General features: G+C 42.4%; 1 protein-coding gene across 1 annotated transcript in view; it reads left to right on the top strand.

The window, feature by feature from the left end:
* The window catches only part of CPS1 (carbamoyl-phosphate synthase 1), a 71,847-nt gene that overhangs the window by 34,712 nt on the left and 17,408 nt on the right, over positions 1-19,727 (top strand). The window contains exons 22-29 of the mRNA XM_069983213.1: positions 63-204; positions 5,054-5,119; positions 8,013-8,076; positions 14,628-14,809; positions 15,688-15,882; positions 16,009-16,076; positions 16,166-16,241; positions 18,383-18,460. Coding sequence (XP_069839314.1) covers positions 63-204; positions 5,054-5,119; positions 8,013-8,076; positions 14,628-14,809; positions 15,688-15,882; positions 16,009-16,076; positions 16,166-16,241; positions 18,383-18,460 — 871 coding nt within the window. The remainder of the gene's footprint in view (positions 1-62; positions 205-5,053; positions 5,120-8,012; positions 8,077-14,627; positions 14,810-15,687; positions 15,883-16,008; positions 16,077-16,165; positions 16,242-18,382; positions 18,461-19,727) is intronic.

Below are 19,727 nucleotides of genomic sequence, written 5' to 3'. Positions count from 1 at the left end.
TTCAAATGATTGTACTTGATGGGATGAGATGTAGTTTAAAAATATGATATATGTTTTTTTAGTGAATCTGTTCCTGAGGAAACATTGCGGCGCGCCAAGCAGATTGGGTTCTCAGACCGATATATTGGGAAGTGTCTGGGCCTGACCGAAGCTCAAACCAGAGAACTCAGGCAGAATAAGAATGTCAAGCCATGGGTCAAGCAGGTATGTACCTTCTGCATTATAAAACATAGGCATGTAACATTGGTTATCAGTAGTATGCAATGTAAATATGGTGCTACACATATCAATGAAGTAGTTTATAATGATCGTATTACAGAATTCCTGTAAGATTTTAAGCATGTGCTCCATTGTACATATGTGCCACTATCTTAGATTGCAAACAGGAAGTGACCCAAAAGTTTTTTTGTACTCCCAAAAGCACACACACATCTATTTCATACACGCACGCATACATACACATTACAGATTCATGTATACATATTACAATCATATACGGTACACACACAGTACACACCAACATACATACATCAATCATAATGGTAAAGGGACTTTGATAAGGGCTGTATAGTGACATATCTGACTGGGCAAGCTTGTCTCCAGAATGACAGGTCTTCTAGCCCAATAGTGTGCCTTGTTATACTGCAAAACATTGGTTTGTGGAACTTCACGAAAAGTTCTAAATCAGGTTTGTTTTGTGGAGGCCCCACCTTACAACCTACAGGACTTGAAGGATCTGCTGCTTACATTTTAGTAATGAGACACTTTTACAAAACTCCATACTCCTCAGGTTAGAGTTCTGTGGCCCAAGGGGGATCTACACAGTATAAGTGCACATACACATTACTCACACAAGCATATGTACACATTACACACATATAGATACATATAGCTCATATTACACACAAGTATACACATGTTTAACACACAGACATACACATTACACACATATAGCTCATATTACACACAAGTATACACACACATTCAACACACAGACATACACATTACACACCTTAATCTTACACAAGTACATGCATTAGACACTTTACACACAAACACACATAAGCGACACCCATATATATATATACATTACACATACAGAGGTAAGGGGGGTAAAATATGCTTTATGACACCAGTTGATTAAAAAAAAAACTCTATGCAGTACCCCTTTAATATTAAGGAATCGAGATGAGCAAACCTTGATCACGCTCAGGTTCGTCCAAACCCGAATATGCGACATTTAATTACTGGGGGCTAAAGAAGTTGGATGCAGCTCTAAGCAATCCTGGAAACCATGGATGCAACCTATGGCCTATGGCTGTCTACATGTTTTCCAGGCATCCACATTCCTCAGCCACTGGTAATCAAATGCCCCAACGCTCTGGTTCTCTAATAAGGATCTATGCTGTACTTTTCTCCTTTGAGATAAAGATTATTAGGATGCCTGCAATAGACATGAGTTATAACAGCTATCGGGATTGAAGGTATGGGATAAATGGCATAAAAACCCCTGATAACATTTGCTGACCAATTCCATCGTCAGCCCTTTGATAAGCACTGTGTATTCTAGTATAATTATAAACATAAAATAATGGGAAAGGTATTGTGCCATTTATACAGACTTAGTTTGGTTTCATGCGGGGTCCTTTGGCAAGGCTAAGGGTCATATGCCCTGAAGGACGTTAAGGACATTGCTAAAAACAATAACTAATGGCTTACATTTACAACCCTGTGAAGACAGATTACATTAACACAATATTTACACACTGGAATTGAATAGGAAAAATTGGACGTGGCCGAGAATTTAAATGATCTCCAAGCCTATATTAAAATGCAAGGGAGGAAGAATTCAGCATAAAACAAGAACCATGACACCACGGTCATACTTTGAAGCTACTGGTTGTCACATCAGGGAAAAAAACGTAAAGATTTCGTATACATTAGTTTTTAATCTCTCTGAACCTGTCAATACAGCTTCTTGACAGTAGTAAAACAGGAGACTTCAGAAACTCAGCGATTAATCTGAGAGAACAGTCATGTCCTTTTATTCCCTAAACATTAGCATTCTATAATGTCTACTGGATAGGGATTTTCTGGGCATTTTACATTGATCTGCCCCTAGGAAAGTCCATCAATGGCTGATTCGAATGGTAACAGTAACCAAGATCCACCACTACACAATAAATGGAACCATCTGCTTCCAGTCGGATTTGTTGTGCATATGCCACAGCTATGGTTCTGATGATTGGCTGTTGGCAGCCCACCGATCAGAAACTTGGTGGATAGGCCATCAATAGAGATGAGTGAACCTGGAGCAAAGACTTTACCCATGTTTTCCAGGACTCCCTAGGGCTGCATCCAACTTCTTCAGCCACTGCTAATCTAATGCCGCACACTCGGGTTTTGACAAACCCAAGTGTACTCAAGGTTTGCTAATCTCTACTAATAAAGAAAAAACTAGAACTCACTTTAACTCATTCCCATGATGATCAACTGGAGCAACTGTCTATCTCTGCTTCTGCAGCCCAGGAGCTCAGCTTAATTGAGATGTGCAGAGACATCATTGGGCTGCCTATGCCGGGCTACAGATGTAGTCAGTGAGCTTTCAGCCGCTTGTACACTGTAGCCCTAAAACAGCATGAGGCTTAAAGGCGTGAATGGGATGTCAATGGCTCCAATCTACAATAAAACCTTAAAATGGATCCATGTCCATGGTGCTTGCCCGGAGATCAGGGATGCTGGTCCAAAAATACAGGACGTGTGCCCCTTAATGCCTGGTGCTAGCAATGCCACTAGCAGGTGTAGACTGAATTTTGGGGCCTCAAGAGTCTCTGCCAGCACAACCCATCTGTCATTTGCCAGATTGACAACCCAACCCCTCTACAGGTCACACCCAAGGAGATAGATAGCAATAAGTATTGTCAGCAGAATTGCTGTGTGACTTAGATGCCCTGACAACTACTGGCCTGAGTTGCAGTGGGCCTTATGTCTACTCCACCTTATACTCTGCTGTATCCTATGATGGCACATGGTTATGAGGCTTGCCAAGTCCAGCACAGTATACAATATTGATAAAGATATCTCTCTCTCTATTTTTTGTATTTCCGATCAGAAGTCATTTCAGATCTATAAGCCTCTCTGCCAGAATCCTCTTATTGTTTAAACCAATCAGATCCCTAAACAAAAGCACAAATGGAGAATTCTGCCTTGGATTATATTACTATTAAAATCTTGATATTTTTATATCATCTGACAGATTAACCTGCTTTTTGTCAGGCAATTTCATTTCCCATTTCCATCATTCCTTATTTCTACCACAAAGCAATTTCCACGCTGTTCTTTGAGAGCTCCCATTGAAACGGTGGCGTTCCGCTGAAGTGGCAATTAAACAGTATATAAAAACCTGTAATCACGAAACATCAGGAGCTGACCTGGTTTAAACATGCAGCATCTGGCTCTAAAAAACTAGCCTCGCAGCCATCTCCCGAGGTGCTAACATTGTTTTATGGGCTAATACTTTATTTTAAGTGCCCCATTATTACCAAAGTGATTCTGCATTCATGGCAGGCTCCTCTATTTTAATGAAGTTATTTGGTATGCGCCGATGTAGCAGGATGCAATGTACGCTTGATCCTGTCATTTGCCATGAGGTAATAGAATTCTAGTTTCAGCTAATTAATGCGACACTCTTTCATTGCTGGACAGCTAGCCACAGACAGGGCGGTGTGGTCTACGGCCGATCCTTCTATTATACAACGTTTTTTTATTTCATGTGTTACAGTGCCATAACTATTAATAAGCTACGTAATAGGTTTATTTTATTGCCACAATATTATTCATTATTCTTACCGTTTTTATTAATTACCTGTTATTTATGTCATACTAACATATTCGCCATTAGAAAAAAGCTATAGACTTGGATTAGATGAATATATAAATCACTGCCTAATATTGTTATATAAACCCCCAAGTATTTCTATTAGAATTGCTGTGAATGTTCCATTATTATTGTGTCTACAATACAGTATATCCATGTTGTAAATGCAGCGACTGCCTTCCCATTGTTGCTAGTTCTCATTAAATAGGTATAAAAAATTGAATTTGTGTACAAGAAAGGAAAGTTTCATATAAATGTAATTTAAAGTGAATTCAGCAGGGTTAAACTGGCATGTATACTGTAGATGGTGTTTGGTGTACTTTAGATATAAAATAAGTGGATGTAATATACTGTGTGCCACCGCATATCATTTTTAATACCCTGTTGTTTTTTTCATCTAAATCCTGCTCTTTCTCTGCATGGTGTTTTTGTCCATGTTGACTTTAATGGAAAAGTTCACCAATGCAGAATAAAGCATTTTATGCATACCATTGCTTACATCATTAAATAGTGGCCAGTCATAGACACGTTTCTTTTTGGGGATTTTTATTTTTTCTTTTTTTATCTAAAATCCCCTATTTAAACCAGAGCTTGCTTAGCTGTTTCTGTAACTCCCAAATGCTAAATTTTCTAAAAGTCATTTGCAAGGAAAACATCAGACAGACCCCATTGAAGCACGGTGGGTCCAGCGAGCAGTGTGTTGTCTGGCATGTGGCTGATCTAGTGTCAGTGATGGGACAGAACAGTGGTACAGTTGGTACAGAGTCCATAATCCAAATGAAGTGGCTTCAACTCCAAAGAGTGTTAAAAAACTTAACTTCATTAAACACGAAAGGCATGCAAAAATGCAATGTGCTTCAAGGGTTGCATGTGATGCCTTGTGGTGCTTTGGCATTGGCAGACATTGGTGTCTTTCTTGTGTGTTTTGTCCAATAAATTTCAAGTTTGAAAGCCCTGTCGAGCTGCAAGTACTTAATTGGACTATTGGACTGTCTACTGCACCTGCAACTTTATTTACAGTAGCATGCTTCAGAGATGTGGCCCGATCCTTATTACGTTATAAGAAGTCAGTGGACTCATTTTCTTTTGTCTTTTAATACAATAGTTAGTGGCATTGTTAGTATTAGTGTCATTGTGTACATCCACAGTCTAAAAAGAAATTGCATCTATTTTCAGATTGATACATTGGCTGCTGAATATCCTGCAATAACAAACTACCTCTACCTCACCTACAATGGACAGGTAACTATGGGCAATCTGGTGCCCTGATTTTCACATCAGTTGACTATTTATTGGGAAAAAAAAAATCAATAATCAATTATATGAAACAGGTTTAGATCTAGTTAGATCTACTAGATCTACAGTAAGGCTACGTTCATACAGAGCAAAAGGGGCGGATTACGCGAGGAAATATTTCCGCCTGAAATCAACTGACGCTGAATTCCCAGCAGAATATAAGCAGAATGTAAGCAGAATCCCTGCGTATTCCGCTTGGAAAGTGTTCAGCTCGTAATCAGCTCTTGACAAATTCAGCGCGGAATACTCAAGGAATCCGCGCTGAATCCGCATGCATTCAGCGCTGAAATTCAGCGAGTATTTGGCGAGTAAACTAGACTATACCAGAATATATACTAGAATCCTCCTCCCCCCCTTTTTTCCCCATTTCCGCGCTAATTCAGCGCGTAATTTCCGCTTGTATTAAGCTTGTATTCCGCGCTGAATACGCGCGTATTCTGCGCTGAAACAGAAAATCAGAGCCCCCTTGGTTTGTATAGGCTTCCGCTAGCGGAAGAATGAACATGTTCATTCTTCTGGCGGAAAGCGGATTAGTTCAGTGCAGAAATTCCACCGTGTGAACTGCAGAGGAGAATTTCCATTCAACACAATGGAAATTAGCTCTGCACCTATTTTAACGTCTGAAATTTCAGCGCTGATTCAGCGCAGAAATTCAGCTGCTTTTGCCCTGTGTGAACGAGCCCTAAATAGGAATACTGGTAATCAATATGAGCCTGGTCAAAGGCCAGCTAGACTGTAACTATAAGTAGTGATGAGCGAACATGTTTGTAAATGTTCGTTTCTTTGTACGAACATGACGCTAATTGTTTGTGTTCTTCGATCACAAACAATTTGTTAGATGGTTGGAATGGTCATAACGAACATTTTCAAACATATTCCAACTTGCGAATGTACGCAACTGCGTAATTTATGCTTTGCATCTGATAATCTGTAATCATGTTCGTAACTCTATACCGAAACGTACGCAATCTCTACGCAGTGCAAATGAAATGCTTATGCACCTGCTTAATTTATGCTTTGCTCATGTGCGTAGAACAAAATGTACGCTTCTACTGAATGTTCGTTTTTTGTGAATGTTCAGCGAACATGAACCGATCACGATAATTTTTTTTTTTATGTTTGTGTTCGGGATCCGAACCGAAAATCGGGATGTTCGCTCATCACTACTATTAAGTATTTCAAACATACAGTATTTTACCTTTTAGCTAAATGGGCTACAGTCATTGAGTCCTTTTACACAGGCTGATTATTGGTAAGCAGCATGGCCAGGAACCCTGATTTAGGGGCCTATTCCATGGAGCGATAATAGGCCGAATCGGCCCAATTCAGCTGATTATCGCTTGGTGGAATAGAGAAAATGATCAGCCAATGATCGTGTCACCGCTGATCGTTTATTTAGGCCCAAACCTAAAATCATCGGTCACCCACCGCGCACTTCGTGAAATAGCAGTGCGCGGCGGGCGATTGACGATTTGAGAAGCACCAAACAATACCTAGCAGGGCTTCTCCTCTGCTCCATCTTCCTCCCTGGTCCCGCAGCACAACATCAGCTTCTGAGCAATCATACCGCTCAGCCAATCACTGGCTGGGACCGCAGCGGCCAGTGATTGGTTGAGCGGTATGATTGCTCAGTCAGGCCGCTCCGGAGTTGATGCTGCGCCGCGGGAACCAGGGGAGGAAGACGGAGCTGAGGAGAAGCCCTGCTAGGTAATGTATGGTGCAAGGGCTGCAAGGACATCGGTAACAATGTCCCTGCAGCCCTCGCTAAATGATCATCGGGCTGAGGAATAGGCCCAGTAAACGAGCACCGATCTAGCAGATCGGCGCTCGTTTACACTGTTGATCGGGCCCTTACCCTAGATTCGGCCTGTAAAAAAGAGTCAATGATTAGCCAATGAACGAGGAAACACCCCTTCATCGGCTGAGTGAATCTTTTGTGCGGCCATAAAAATTATCATTATTTTCTGCCCATCTCACAGTCTAAACAGGGTATGTGCAGCTAATACCAATGCATTTAAATGGCTACGTGAATGATTCAGCAATGGTTTGTTCGGGCCGGCCACACAATTCGAGCGTTGTAAAGTCTCAGCAAAGGTGTGCGGATCTTACTGATCAGCCCTCATTTGCTACCTACCATTGGACCATGTAAAAGGCCCATCCTTGCCCACTCTCATAGGTAACAAATTACATGTTTAAGACTATCTCTAAATGTAATACAATATTGGTTTAAAGAGGTATTCCACTCCAACATAACTTTTCATATGTTACTACCTATGGTGAGACTAACAATTCATTCCATACTTGTTATTGTCTATTCAGTCTCATTCTCTCATTTCTGAGCTACTGCTTTCTGCTAAGTACACAAAAATTTTTTGTGTGAGTTTTTCTCTCCGTCTCCTCCTCCTGCTTCCTTCTCCCTTTTGAGACGGTTTATGTAAACAAATCCCTATCTGCAACTTTGTAGCTTCTTTGTAATGCTGGGACGATTAATCACAATGAGTTCATCAGCAACTTGACTTCAGACTAACCCTCCTAGCATTACAAAGAAGCTACAATGTTGCAGATAAAGCCTGCCAGGGATTTGTTTACATCAGCTGTCTCAGCAAAAAGCAGCAGCTGAGAATTGAGGGAAGGAGACTGGATAGATAATAATAAGTATAGAAGCAATTGTTAGTCTCACCATGGGCAGCAAAATAAAAAGTTATGTTTGAGTGGAATACCCCTTTAATAAAAAACAACAACAAAACAAATAAGAGTTGAACTGAGTAGACTTCAATGTTGCTTTTTATGATCCATATATCTTTGCTATGGTTAATGCTTTTACCCATTTCTACTTCAGGAACATGACATAAAGTTTGATGACCATGGAATGATGGTTCTAGGCTGTGGCCCGTATCATATAGGTACTGTATCAGTCCTTCTATCCTTTCATGTCTATAATAAACAGTTAATAAAAACACAAGTAGAGAAATTGGACTACAAATAAGGCCAACTCAGCTTAAGGCATATGTTTGCTGTTACAGTCAACTAATACACTGATGTGATAATAGACTCTGTAGTGGATTCCCTAGTAATTAGAAATTCATCGGGCATCACTGACTATAGATCAGAGATTTCTTTAATCTGAACCACAACTCTGTTCGATTGCAGCAAACAACTCCTTGTTTTATGTCTAGCAATACTTTTTCCTATATACTTGGGCAACACTGAAATAAAAGCTGCATAATAAGTTCACCATCATAAGTAGCTTAAAAATCTTACAATTATGCGGCCATTAGCCAATACATGTGGGCCCTGTTTAATCCACCTATTGCAGTGGAAACATGGGACTGCACCCTTATATCTAGTAATATGAAAGGGGATAAAGGTTAGGTTAGATTATGGATTACTTCGTGAGATTAAGAGGTGATATAAAACCATGTAAAAACAACCTTGAAATTAAATGTTTTATGATAAAAACTTGATATAGATTTTAGAGTATTTTCCATTCCAAATACTGTAGTTTATTGAATTTTCAAATAAAGAAGGAACATGACATACAATAGAAGTATCAAATAACATTGATACATTATTGTGCGAAATCAGCAAAATTAATAACAATATCAAACAAAATAATAAACAGCATTTGTCCCATATTAGCAGCTGAAATACCTAATGGGGGTAATCATTAGAAATGGATGCATCACATACCACCTATTCAAATTAGTTCCTTAACAGAGTATTCCACACTGGAGAGATACCTGACTTATGACACATGTAACATGGGATATAGCCTAAGATTTAGAATAAAAGAGATTGGCCACATTGAAACCATTCCTCCTACTGCTAAACAATCTCCAAACCACGCGACTTTAGCCACCCTCCCCATTTGGCTGAGAAGGACTTGTTGGACTCGCTCCTACATTTATTTTAAAGGAGGTGTCATCATCACAACCCCTTCTGTAAAGATCAACTGATTACAGCAGTATACTATATAGTATATGTTTATAATATATAATTAAAATGGGAGTCCTTCTTTACATTGGCTCTCCACTTTGGCTAATGGGGTGTTTCACAAAATTGGGCTCTCCTATATGACATCACTGCACTCTAATAGGGTCTATGGAAGGAGACTGTCCTTATGGGACAAATACTTTCATATTTCTACATTTTTTATGTTTACAATAGGCAATTATAGCAATAGAATAGAAAATACCTCTTTATCAGAAGTAGATGTCATCTAGAAACCAACAAAGACATATGTATAGCTGGAGAACTGCAGTGAGGCATTGAACTCCAGACTGCTAGGATGAAAGATGTGTATTAAATGTGGCACCTGTAGAGATGGGAATTGGACCTGCCTAGTCTTAAATTTAATACCTACCTCCAATTTTATAAAGTCTAAATTTCGTGTTGAGTTCTATAATGCAGAGTCAAGTGCTATCTCTATTGTTTCCTTTCTCTGTCTGACTTTTTGTAAGAAAGGTAGACACTCTCTTACAATGCTTATTCATTATGGAGCCGCTTCCTGATAGCCTGACTTGACTTGATACATAATTAATTGTTATTATTATCAGAACTGTTGCTTAGAATATTAAATGGAAACCTAAAACGGGACGTACAGTATCGCGCCACCAGTTCTCTATAAATGCGTCTTATCAAGGTGATCATTAATCATGTACCGCAACCTCCATTGGATGTGCAGAATTACTTATTTATTGCGCAAGTATGTAATGTAAACCTAAACGTACTTCTATTAAAAAAATATAATCCTGACATGGAAATAATGACAGCTGTGAGTCCTATTAAAACTTCCCTCAATGGAACCCCATGTATGCAAGATTTTTACTTTTTTTTTTTTTTTACTGAGTTCCAAATAAAGCAAGGCAGAAGTTTAACTGAATATGCTGGATCAATGTTCTTCTTTCATGAAAGATTTTTAAAAATTTGTACCTGAAAGTGGAAGACCCTTTTTATGAGGTGGAGTCATGTGTGGTTTTCCAAAAATTAGGGATGAGACTTTAGTGAAAGAAGAACATGAAAAGCAGCTCTCTGATGCCATCTTCTAAAAAGTAGGTTTCCCTTCATTTCAATGCTTGACTAAGAACATGACTGGAAATTTCATAAGCCAAGCCAGAAACTTTCTCAGAAGCAGAAGTTACCCATCTGTAGACAGCTGTTTTGGGGTTGGCATAATGCTGTGGGACTAAAGGGGTAATGCCTTTCCTTGAGAAGAGCACTATTAGGCTATGTTCACACAACGTATATTTTCGTAAAACTACGGCTGTTGTTGCCGAGTGCAACAATGGCGGTGGTTATTATGAAAATATACGTAATATTGCCCTCTATGGGGCAATCCGCCCAAAGAATTGACATGTCGTAATCCGTATGGATGGAAATTTCCACCATGTGCACTAATGCGTGGAATGCGTAGAAAACAACGGGAGCCAAGACTGCTCAAATTTTGAGCGGATTCCGCACACATTTTGCTGCAGAATCCAATCGAAATTCTGCGAGAAATTCCACGAGAATTGCTCATTGTGCATATACCCTAAGTCCAACACAATGGTTATGGAGCAGATTGCATTGAGGCCAAGAAGCTTCCAGTTTTACCTCTGTTGGTAATCGGGAGTAGTCCAGAAATTGTGATATGTAGAAAAGAAAGTAATGAGACTGAAGCTAGTTAGGCCAGAACTAGTTAGGTAACACCAAACTTTTCCTAAACCTGCGCATTAAGATAAGGAAGTGTAGAAAATCAATTTAATGGAAAAACAGTGACCTATTTGAGCCTTGGGGTAGACAACATGTCATTGGTACCTAGCAAATTAATATACTATATTCTAATGAATACTATCTCACATAATACAATCTCCTCAGCCTTAGCCGTAGATTCAAAAGAAATACATTATAATGCAAAAGATTATAAGGTTTCCAGGCAAAAAAAACCTAAATGTCATTAACTTTTAATAAGTGAGATAGCTCTCATACTAGACTAATCTCTGCTTGCCGACAAAAGAGTTTTAACCTCAATGATTCATGAACGGCTTCCCTCCTTGGGTTCTATTTCCCATTTATACAGATAATTGTCTAGGGCTCCTCAACCTTTAATGAGACACATTTTCAGCACTGGTGAGATACAGTTATGAACAGACAATAAGCAGACATCTGGCTAAACACACCAGCTCTGCATGCACAGGTGGCTTAAGCATTTGTGCAGGTTAACCCTTTTAGTTAACACAGATAAATCCCAGTTTTTTATGTCAGGAAACAAACATTTCCTACTGCTTTAGGGTACTGCTTCACATGTACTGGATTCGCAGCGCATTTCACGCTGTGAGTTTGCAGCAAAATTCGCTGCGAATCCTGGTACAGTAAAGTTAAATGGGTCACATACCCGCAGTAGAATTTTCATTCCGCTGCCAGTATGTGACCCGGCCCCTATAACCCCCCGCAGCCCATCGCTTGCAGCCGCGCCCAGAGCATACTTTACCTGCTCAGTGCCACGGCTGCATGTGAGGGTCCAGGCTCCCGCCGTTCCGCATCAGCCAATCAGCGTCACATGCAGCCACAGCGCCGAGCAGGTAATGTATGCTCTGGGCGCGGGCTGCGGGGGGGTTAAAGGGGCCAGGTCATATACTGGCAGCAGAATGAAAATTCCACTGCGGGTATGTGACCCATTTAACTTCACAGTACCAGGATTCGCAGCGGATTTTGCTGCAAATTTGAAGCGTTAAATTTGCTGCGAATCCGGTACGTGTGAAGCTACCCTTATGGTGAGAAATTCGCATACTTAAACAATTCTTAATAATTTGATTTGACCAGTCAGCTGTTCAGCTTCCACAGGTGAGTCCATCATGTAACTGATAAACATTTCTGCTGCAGGTTAAGAGGTTGCTTAAAGAGGTTATTGGAGTAGCAGAAAATCATTACCTTTCCTCACTCTCACTTGGACATTCCAAGGTCCATATTACATGGCATGATGCCTAGTGTAAGCGAGCGCCAATCTGCTAGATTGGTGCTTGCTTACTGAGCCTATTACAGGGCTCGACAATGGTGAAGCAAGAGCTATCATTAGCAATGTCCATGCAGCCCTTGTATTTAAAGGGGTATTCCCCCCAAGGGCTAAAAAAATGAAATGCTCCCAAACCTGGCTGGTCTTACTCACCAAGCCCCCCTGAGTATTTGGAGCCGTCTCCCATCTTTCTAGCTGCTTCCTTTCCTGAGTTACAAGTTTTTCTAAAAGACGTTCTATATTCAAGATAGGAAACTACATTTCCCATCATGCAATGCTTCTGCCTGATGAATGGCGATGTAGCAGAGCTGAGATGGCAATGTAGCAGAGCTGAGAGAGAGATGAAGCAGAGCTGAGAGAGAGATGTAGCAGAGCTGAGAGAGAGATGTAGCAGAGCTGAGATAGCAATGTAGCAGAGCTGAGATGGCAATGTAGCAGAGCTGAGAGAGATGTAGCAGAGCTGAGATGGCAATCTAGCAGAGCTGAGAGAGAGATATAGCAGAGCTGAGAGAGAGATGTAGCAGAGCTCAGAGGGGGGGCGGATGTCGGGTGGCCCGGCGCTCTACTTGGGGGGGGGCTACAGTCACCGGGTGAGCTGCATGGGGGGGTTTGAGCCGATTTATAGTGGTCGGGCCGCCGGGAGATCACGCGGGTTAGTTGTGGGCAGGTGGGTGAACGTCGGCTGCGGTGGGCTCTACAATGGGGGGGACGGGGGGACCGCCGGCAGACAGACAAGGGATCGTGCTGGGGGACGGGGGGAACTTCGCTCACCGGGCAGGTGGCGGCTGCAGGGCCGGGCGAAAGATCGTGCACCTGGGGGCTGGATACGGGGCTGCTGGATACCGGGTGAGCTCTGAGCGGGGGGCGGGCGGCACCGGGAGATCGCGCCGGGGGGCTGCGCTCACTGGGTTAGTTGTGGGCAGGTGGGTGAGCGCCGGCTGCCGTGGGCTCTACAATGGGGGGGACGAGGGGACCGCGGGCGGACGGACACGGACAAGAGATTGTGCTGGGGGACGGGGGGAACTTCGCTCACCGGGCAGGTGGCGGCTGCAGGGCCGGGCGGAAGATCGTGCACCTGGGGGCTGGATACGGGGCTGCTGGATACCGGGTGAGCTCTGAGCGGGGGGCGGGCGGCACCGGGAGATCGCGCGGGGGGGGCTGCGCTCACTGGGTTAGTTGTGGGCAGGTGGGTGAGCGCCGGCTGCCGTGGGCCTCTACAATGGGGGGACCGCGGGCGGACGGACACGGACAAGAGATCATGCAGGGGGATGGCGGGAACTTCGCTCACCGGGCGGGTGGCGGCTACAGGGCCGGGCGGAAGATCGTGCACTGGGGGCTGGATACGGGGCTGCTGGATACCGGGTGAGCTCTGAGCGGGTGGGGCGGGCGGCACAGGGAGATCGAACACCGCCACAGGATCGCACTGGGGGAGGGGGGCTGCACTGACCAGGTGAGCTGCGGCCGGGTGGTGATGGGGGTCAGCTGCAGAGCCCAGAGATCGGGAGGTGGTGCGGCTGCACACTCACGGGTGAGCTCCGGGCAGTTGGGGGGGGGGGGGCATGGGGCTGGGCGGACGGCCACCGGAGATCACGGGGGGCTCGCGGTCAGCCACCGGGGCGCAGGGGATACAGGTTGTGGGGCAGATGAGCTCCAGGGATGAAGGGGGGGAGGCACACAGTGGGGTGAGCTTGGGGGGGTACTCTCTGCTGTCAGAGAGGGTGACAGTGCTCAGCAGCAGCAGCTGCTGTCACTGTGTCAGTGTCCTTCCTCTCTTCAGTGTGCTGGGTAGAAGCGCTAACCTGGCCCATTGAAGAGACTGAGGACACGTGATGCCGTCTCGGAGGGTGCGGGCCAGGAGCAGGGAGCGTGTCGGAGTGGACTGAGAGCTGATGATTCTATGCAATCCGTGGGGGTGGATGTACCTAGATAACAGCAAAACTGTGCAGAATCCGTAATAAATTTATATTGGAAAGATGGAAAGCTACGGGTGGGCAACGTATTAATGCAAAAATAATTTTGGGGGGAATACCCCTTTAAGTGTAAAATAATAAACATACATACATACCTGTCCTGTCTCCCCGGTGTTCTCATTGCTTCCGACTGCTGTTGGCAGCCGCAGCTGGGACTTCAGAGCTGGTCTCTGAAGTGACAGACCTCTCAGCTAATCATTGGCCATGGTGCTATCCCGTTTCGGCATTTATCAAGAATGCTGCACCTGTAGTTTGTTGTTACCAGAGTTTTTGCTGAAAACACCCCAATAGTGTGCATCTGTTTAGTGATCACACTTTTATGACATCAGCATGTCCTACACTTTTTTTTTTTTTTTTTTACCAACAACCTTTGAAATAAGTAGGGATCCACTTGCCAGTGCAACTTCAGCAACACTTTTGAACTGTTTCACAATTCTATTCTCACAGTAGATATGTATATTTTCCATTTACACCCACATTCTCCATTGTTTAGGCAGCAGTGTCGAGTTTGATTGGTGTGCAGTTTCCAGCATCCGTACCCTGCGCCAGCTCGGCAAGAAGACTGTGGTGGTGAACTGCAACCCTGAGACTGTCAGCACAGACTTTGATGAATGCGACAAACTTTACTTTGAGGAGCTGTCACAGGAAAGAATTTTGGATGTTTTCCAATTGGAAGTGAGTATTTCAAGTTCCATTATGTTGAAAATTTCCGCTTGAAATTATGGTAAGATGAAAATGTGATGTTATTACCATTAGAGCTTTACTGTTTAAAAAATGTAATACACGCTAAGCAGATTTTTTTTTTTTTTTACATTAAAAGTTTTATTGTTATAACAGCAGAATTAAAAAGTAGGTTGTACATCAGTGGTTATGGGTCACAGCCCAACATGGAACAAGTAATAGTTTTACCGACAGATATGAAATCCAACCAACTTAGACTTACATGTGTAACCATAATTATGTTGTAATATAACAAACAAAATATAAAATATAAAAGAATAAAGAAGAGGAAAAAAAGAAAAGGAAAAGGAGGAGGAGAGGGATAAAACCGGAGGGGGAAGGGTATGGGTAATATATCTCACAATTAAATAGCCCAATTTGTTTATTTATCAGCGAGCCATGAAGAAAAATTGGAACCTAAGCAGATTATTAATGTTTTTACGGACCTACTTTATATAAGGCTAGTCATCATGTAGTTGTATACAGCTCATTGACTAAATAATAATTTTATCAGTTCTCATATAAATGTATGTATATTCAGAAGACAAGATCCCCCAAAGCCTGACAATACAGGACACCTCACCGGGCTAGCTCACCAAATGACTTTCCATGATAATATCTAGGCCGCGTGCGTCCAGCCAACTGTGTTACAGCAACATTGGAATCCCTAACTAAATTCAAGGAAAGAGAAGGACATATCAATAGATTTATATATAGACATTGTCCAATACATGTAATTAAATATGATTTAGTACTGTTGACCAGGCCACATTATATGTGGTGGAGAAAAAGAGAAGATTGATATGACCCATATTTATTTAATTTATCACTAGCAATGTGATGGCTGCATCATCTCAGTAGGAGGGCAGATACCAAACAATTTGGCAGTGCCTCTGTACAAGAACGGAGTGAAGATCATGGGCACCAGCCCACTGCAAATTGATAGAGCTGAAGACCGTTCCATATTCTCCGCAGTCCTGGATGAACTTCAGATTGCCCAAGCACCATGGAAAGCAGTCAACTCTCTGGTAATGCTGATATTTCTATTATTACGTACTCATTGGCTACATGTCCAGTTTCATAGGAGGTAATGTCCGTGTGTGAAGTCGAGCTTGCATTACCCATAATTGAACTCATTATTTTGCCTTTGATAGGATGATGCTCTGCAGTTTACAAAGACTGTTGGCTACCCATGCTTACTACGTCCTTCCTATGTGCTCAGGTAATTCTGGAATTGCTGGATACTATGTAGCTTCCCTGCTATAGTAATACAATCTTCCTAAATACATATATAATCTCTTGTACTTCTAGTGGTTCAGCAATGAACGTGGTGTATGGAGAAGAAGAACTAAAGAACTTCCTATATGAAGCCACACGAGTGTCACAAGTAAAAAAAAATTGTTTAGGCCCAGTTTCACAGAAGAGTTTTACATGTGCATTTTTGCTTCCTTTTTTGTTATATGTAAACATACTTACCTCCCTCTCTCCCTCAATGCTCCTGCTGTAAGATCTTCAGGTCTCAGCTACCCTTCTGTTCTGCTAGCTTCCAATGATGTCAAAGGATGATCACAAATGATCACAAAGGATGTTATTGAAAGCTGCCAGAAAAAGACAAGAATATCTGACAGCAGGAGCAGTGGGTGAGTAAGGAAGGTAAGTATGCACTTGTGTATTTGGTAAATGCATATTAGACTAGATTTCTGGGAAAATAGGCAGCAAATCAGCACAAAATCTGCATGGATTTTACCTTTACCACTGAGATAAATTGACACACAGCATATCCGCACTGCAGGTTAATTTCTGTGTGTAGACGAGATGTTAAAAATCCCATTTACTTTGTGGAATTTACATTTGCTGTGTGAATTTGTGCATCTATCTGCACTAAATCAGTCTAGTGTGTGTTTAACCTAAGGCTCTGTACAGCCTGTGATGTATACTAGACCATGAAACAATGCCCATAGAAGTCATTGGGTCCTGTAAAGGGGTACTTTGGACATTTAAATTTTTTAATATTGTGCTGTTGCTGCATAGAAAACAACAAAAAGCCCACACTGCTATTTCTGACAGATTTGTCTCAACGGTGACAGTCTGCTTAGCCAATCACTGCAATCAGTCAGTCAGTGATTGGGTACTGGGCAGTTCTTGTCTTAGAAGCAGGAAGAAGTGGGGCCTGAGTATGACCTATTAATTTTTACACCAACTCCAGCCATAAACAAACATTTGACAACCCCTTTAGAACTATTATGTCCTAGAGGAGGAGGAAAGTCATATACCTGAAAGTCACAAAAAATGACTGTACAAGTTTAATATAAGTAGTAGCAGCACTGATGTTCAAACCATATTATAAGATAAAATATTACTAGAAAGTAGCTGGAAATACCCAAAATGTGTGAATGGTTTGCATTGGGATATCTTCAATTAAACTGTTATATATAATTCATAATCTATTGGCAGCAAAATGTTCACATCTTGCCAGCTCTTAGGGTAATGTTCCTTGTCTTCATATTATGCCTCCCTTTGGCATGAGTAGGGGGTTTCATGTATTTAAAGAACATCCTGTGAAGTTTTAACGCAGAAGATGAAAGTATCTTTAAACACTCTCAAGGTAGTTAGGAGGAAGAGAAGTATTTATGTGGAAGTAGGTTTGATCTGAGAAAGACTTAGAGTCAGTGATGCAGGCTCTCAGCTATGGGAGATTGACAAGATTAACCATCAGAAGATCTGTGAAAGGAGAAGGCAGCTTTCCCAAGGAACATCTGGGAACTCTATTTTACAGTTATGTAGGCCTTTAAAGCGTAACTGTCATTTCAGGGCCATTTTTCTGAAAACATTAAATATCAACAGTACAAGTGATTTTAAGAAACTCTGTAATAGGTTTTATGTACTAAAAGAGTTTCCTTCTGTAGTGAAAAAAAACATCTCCCAGCCTCCCCCCTCACATCAAATGAAGCAGGATTTCTGTCTCCATTATGTGGCTATGGAGAGGGGAGGGGCTGTTAGGAGTGATTGAGCACGGAGCAGTCCTGCAAAGCACAACACCCTGCAATCTTCTCTCAGTAAGTTCATAGATGAGCACTGACCTTTCTGACACCTGAATTTAGCGTTTTAGGTGCCCAGAGAGTCTACAAACAGCTGACCTTCATGTCACCTCTTCCTGCTCCCTCATCTCCCTCGGCTCCTCCCCCCTTCATAGGCTTACAATGGAGAGAGCAGAGCCCGTCTTCACTGGCTTCTCTGTAATGAAGACGTGTTTGCCTGATAATGCACAGATAAGAAGTCGGGGGGGGAGGGGGAGGCTGGGAGATTGCTTCTTGAGTACAGAAGGAGGCTTTTTTGGCTGATGAAACCTATTACAGAGTTTCTTAAAATCGCTTATACTACTGATTTCTGCAATAAAAAAAAAACATGACAGTTACGCTTTAAATTGTGTTTTTAGCAAGAATCTTTCAGCAAGAATATTTTCATATTTCAGCTGTGTTTTCTAATTTTATCTGAAGATTAAACTTTTTTTGAATATTGTCTTTACAGGAGCACCCAGTGGTGATCACCAAGTTTGTTCAGGGGGCACGAGAGGTGGAGATGGATGCTGTTGCAAAAGAAGGCCGTGTAAGTAGTTATGATTGTCTACTATATATATATATATATATATATATATATATACACATACATATATATTAGAGATGAGCGAGTAGTGAAATATTGGACTTTCCAGAATTCGAATCAAATAGGCACCAATATTCGACTATTCAAATGAGTATTCGATCCCATTATAGTCTATGGGAAAAAAATTTGCACACTTGGAAATCAAAATTCGACCACTTGGAGGTCACCAAGTCCCCCATGAAACCTCCCTAAATGATGCAAACACCACCGGAATGACACTGGGACATTAGGGGGAGCATGCCTGGGTGCACCCAACACCCCAAAATCACAGTATAATGCCACTCTCCGCAGCTGCGAAGGAAAAATATTTGCAAACGCTTTACGAACATTTATAGCAATGTTCACACATTTCGTTCGTATTTCTTGCGCAGTATTACATACATGATTCCAATGTGCGTCCGCAGAGCGTCATGTTATTCGCGCGTAATGCTGTACGAACGTTACTGGAACAGTATGTATGATGTGTCTTTTTCTGGGCTACTGGAGCAATATGTATCACGTGCCTTTTACTGGACTACTGAAACAGTGTATATCAGGTGCCCTTAGTGGGCTACTGGAACAATATGTATAACATGCCCTTAGTGGTGTTAAACAGGGACACTATAAGTCACTTGTAAACACAGGGTACTGGAATGAATACACTTGCTGATACTGCTGCTGCTGCTGTTATCATCTATTTCTTAGCACAGAGAAGTGCTTTGGATTCAGATATGACTTTTTCGCTTGATCTTAGCCCTGAAAAGGACTTTTGGGTTGTGTAGTAAGCCTGCCTAAAGGCCCTATTCCACGGAACGATCATCGTTCGTATTCGGCCGATATCGGCCGCTACGGACGATAATCGTCCAGTGGAATAGAGTGCAACGATCAGCCGACATCGTTCATGTCGGCTGATCGTTGCAGTCGCTTATTTTTCAACATGTTGAAAAACAAGCGACTGATATAGCAGCGATCTGCTGCCGGCGCTCCATTGAATAGGAGCATCGGCAGCAGACGCTGCTATATCCTATGGGCTGCCCGGACGATCAGCGATCCCCCGGGCAGCCCCCCCGAAGCTCCCCGCCGCCCCCTTCCGCACTCACCCGCTCGCTGCAGCCGCGTTGAATAGGGGGGAGCTGAGAGCGCTCGTTTGCTCCTCTAAACGACCTGTGGAATAGGGGCATAAGGGCCCTATTCCACCGGACGATTATCGTTCAGATTATCGTTAAATCGT

This window comes from Dendropsophus ebraccatus, chromosome 9 (assembly GCF_027789765.1).
Source record: "Dendropsophus ebraccatus isolate aDenEbr1 chromosome 9, aDenEbr1.pat, whole genome shotgun sequence".
Classification (NCBI taxonomy): domain Eukaryota; kingdom Metazoa; phylum Chordata; class Amphibia; order Anura; family Hylidae; genus Dendropsophus; species Dendropsophus ebraccatus.
Note: the sequence above shows the minus strand (reverse complement) of the source record. Positions and strands in the feature narration are given on the sequence as shown.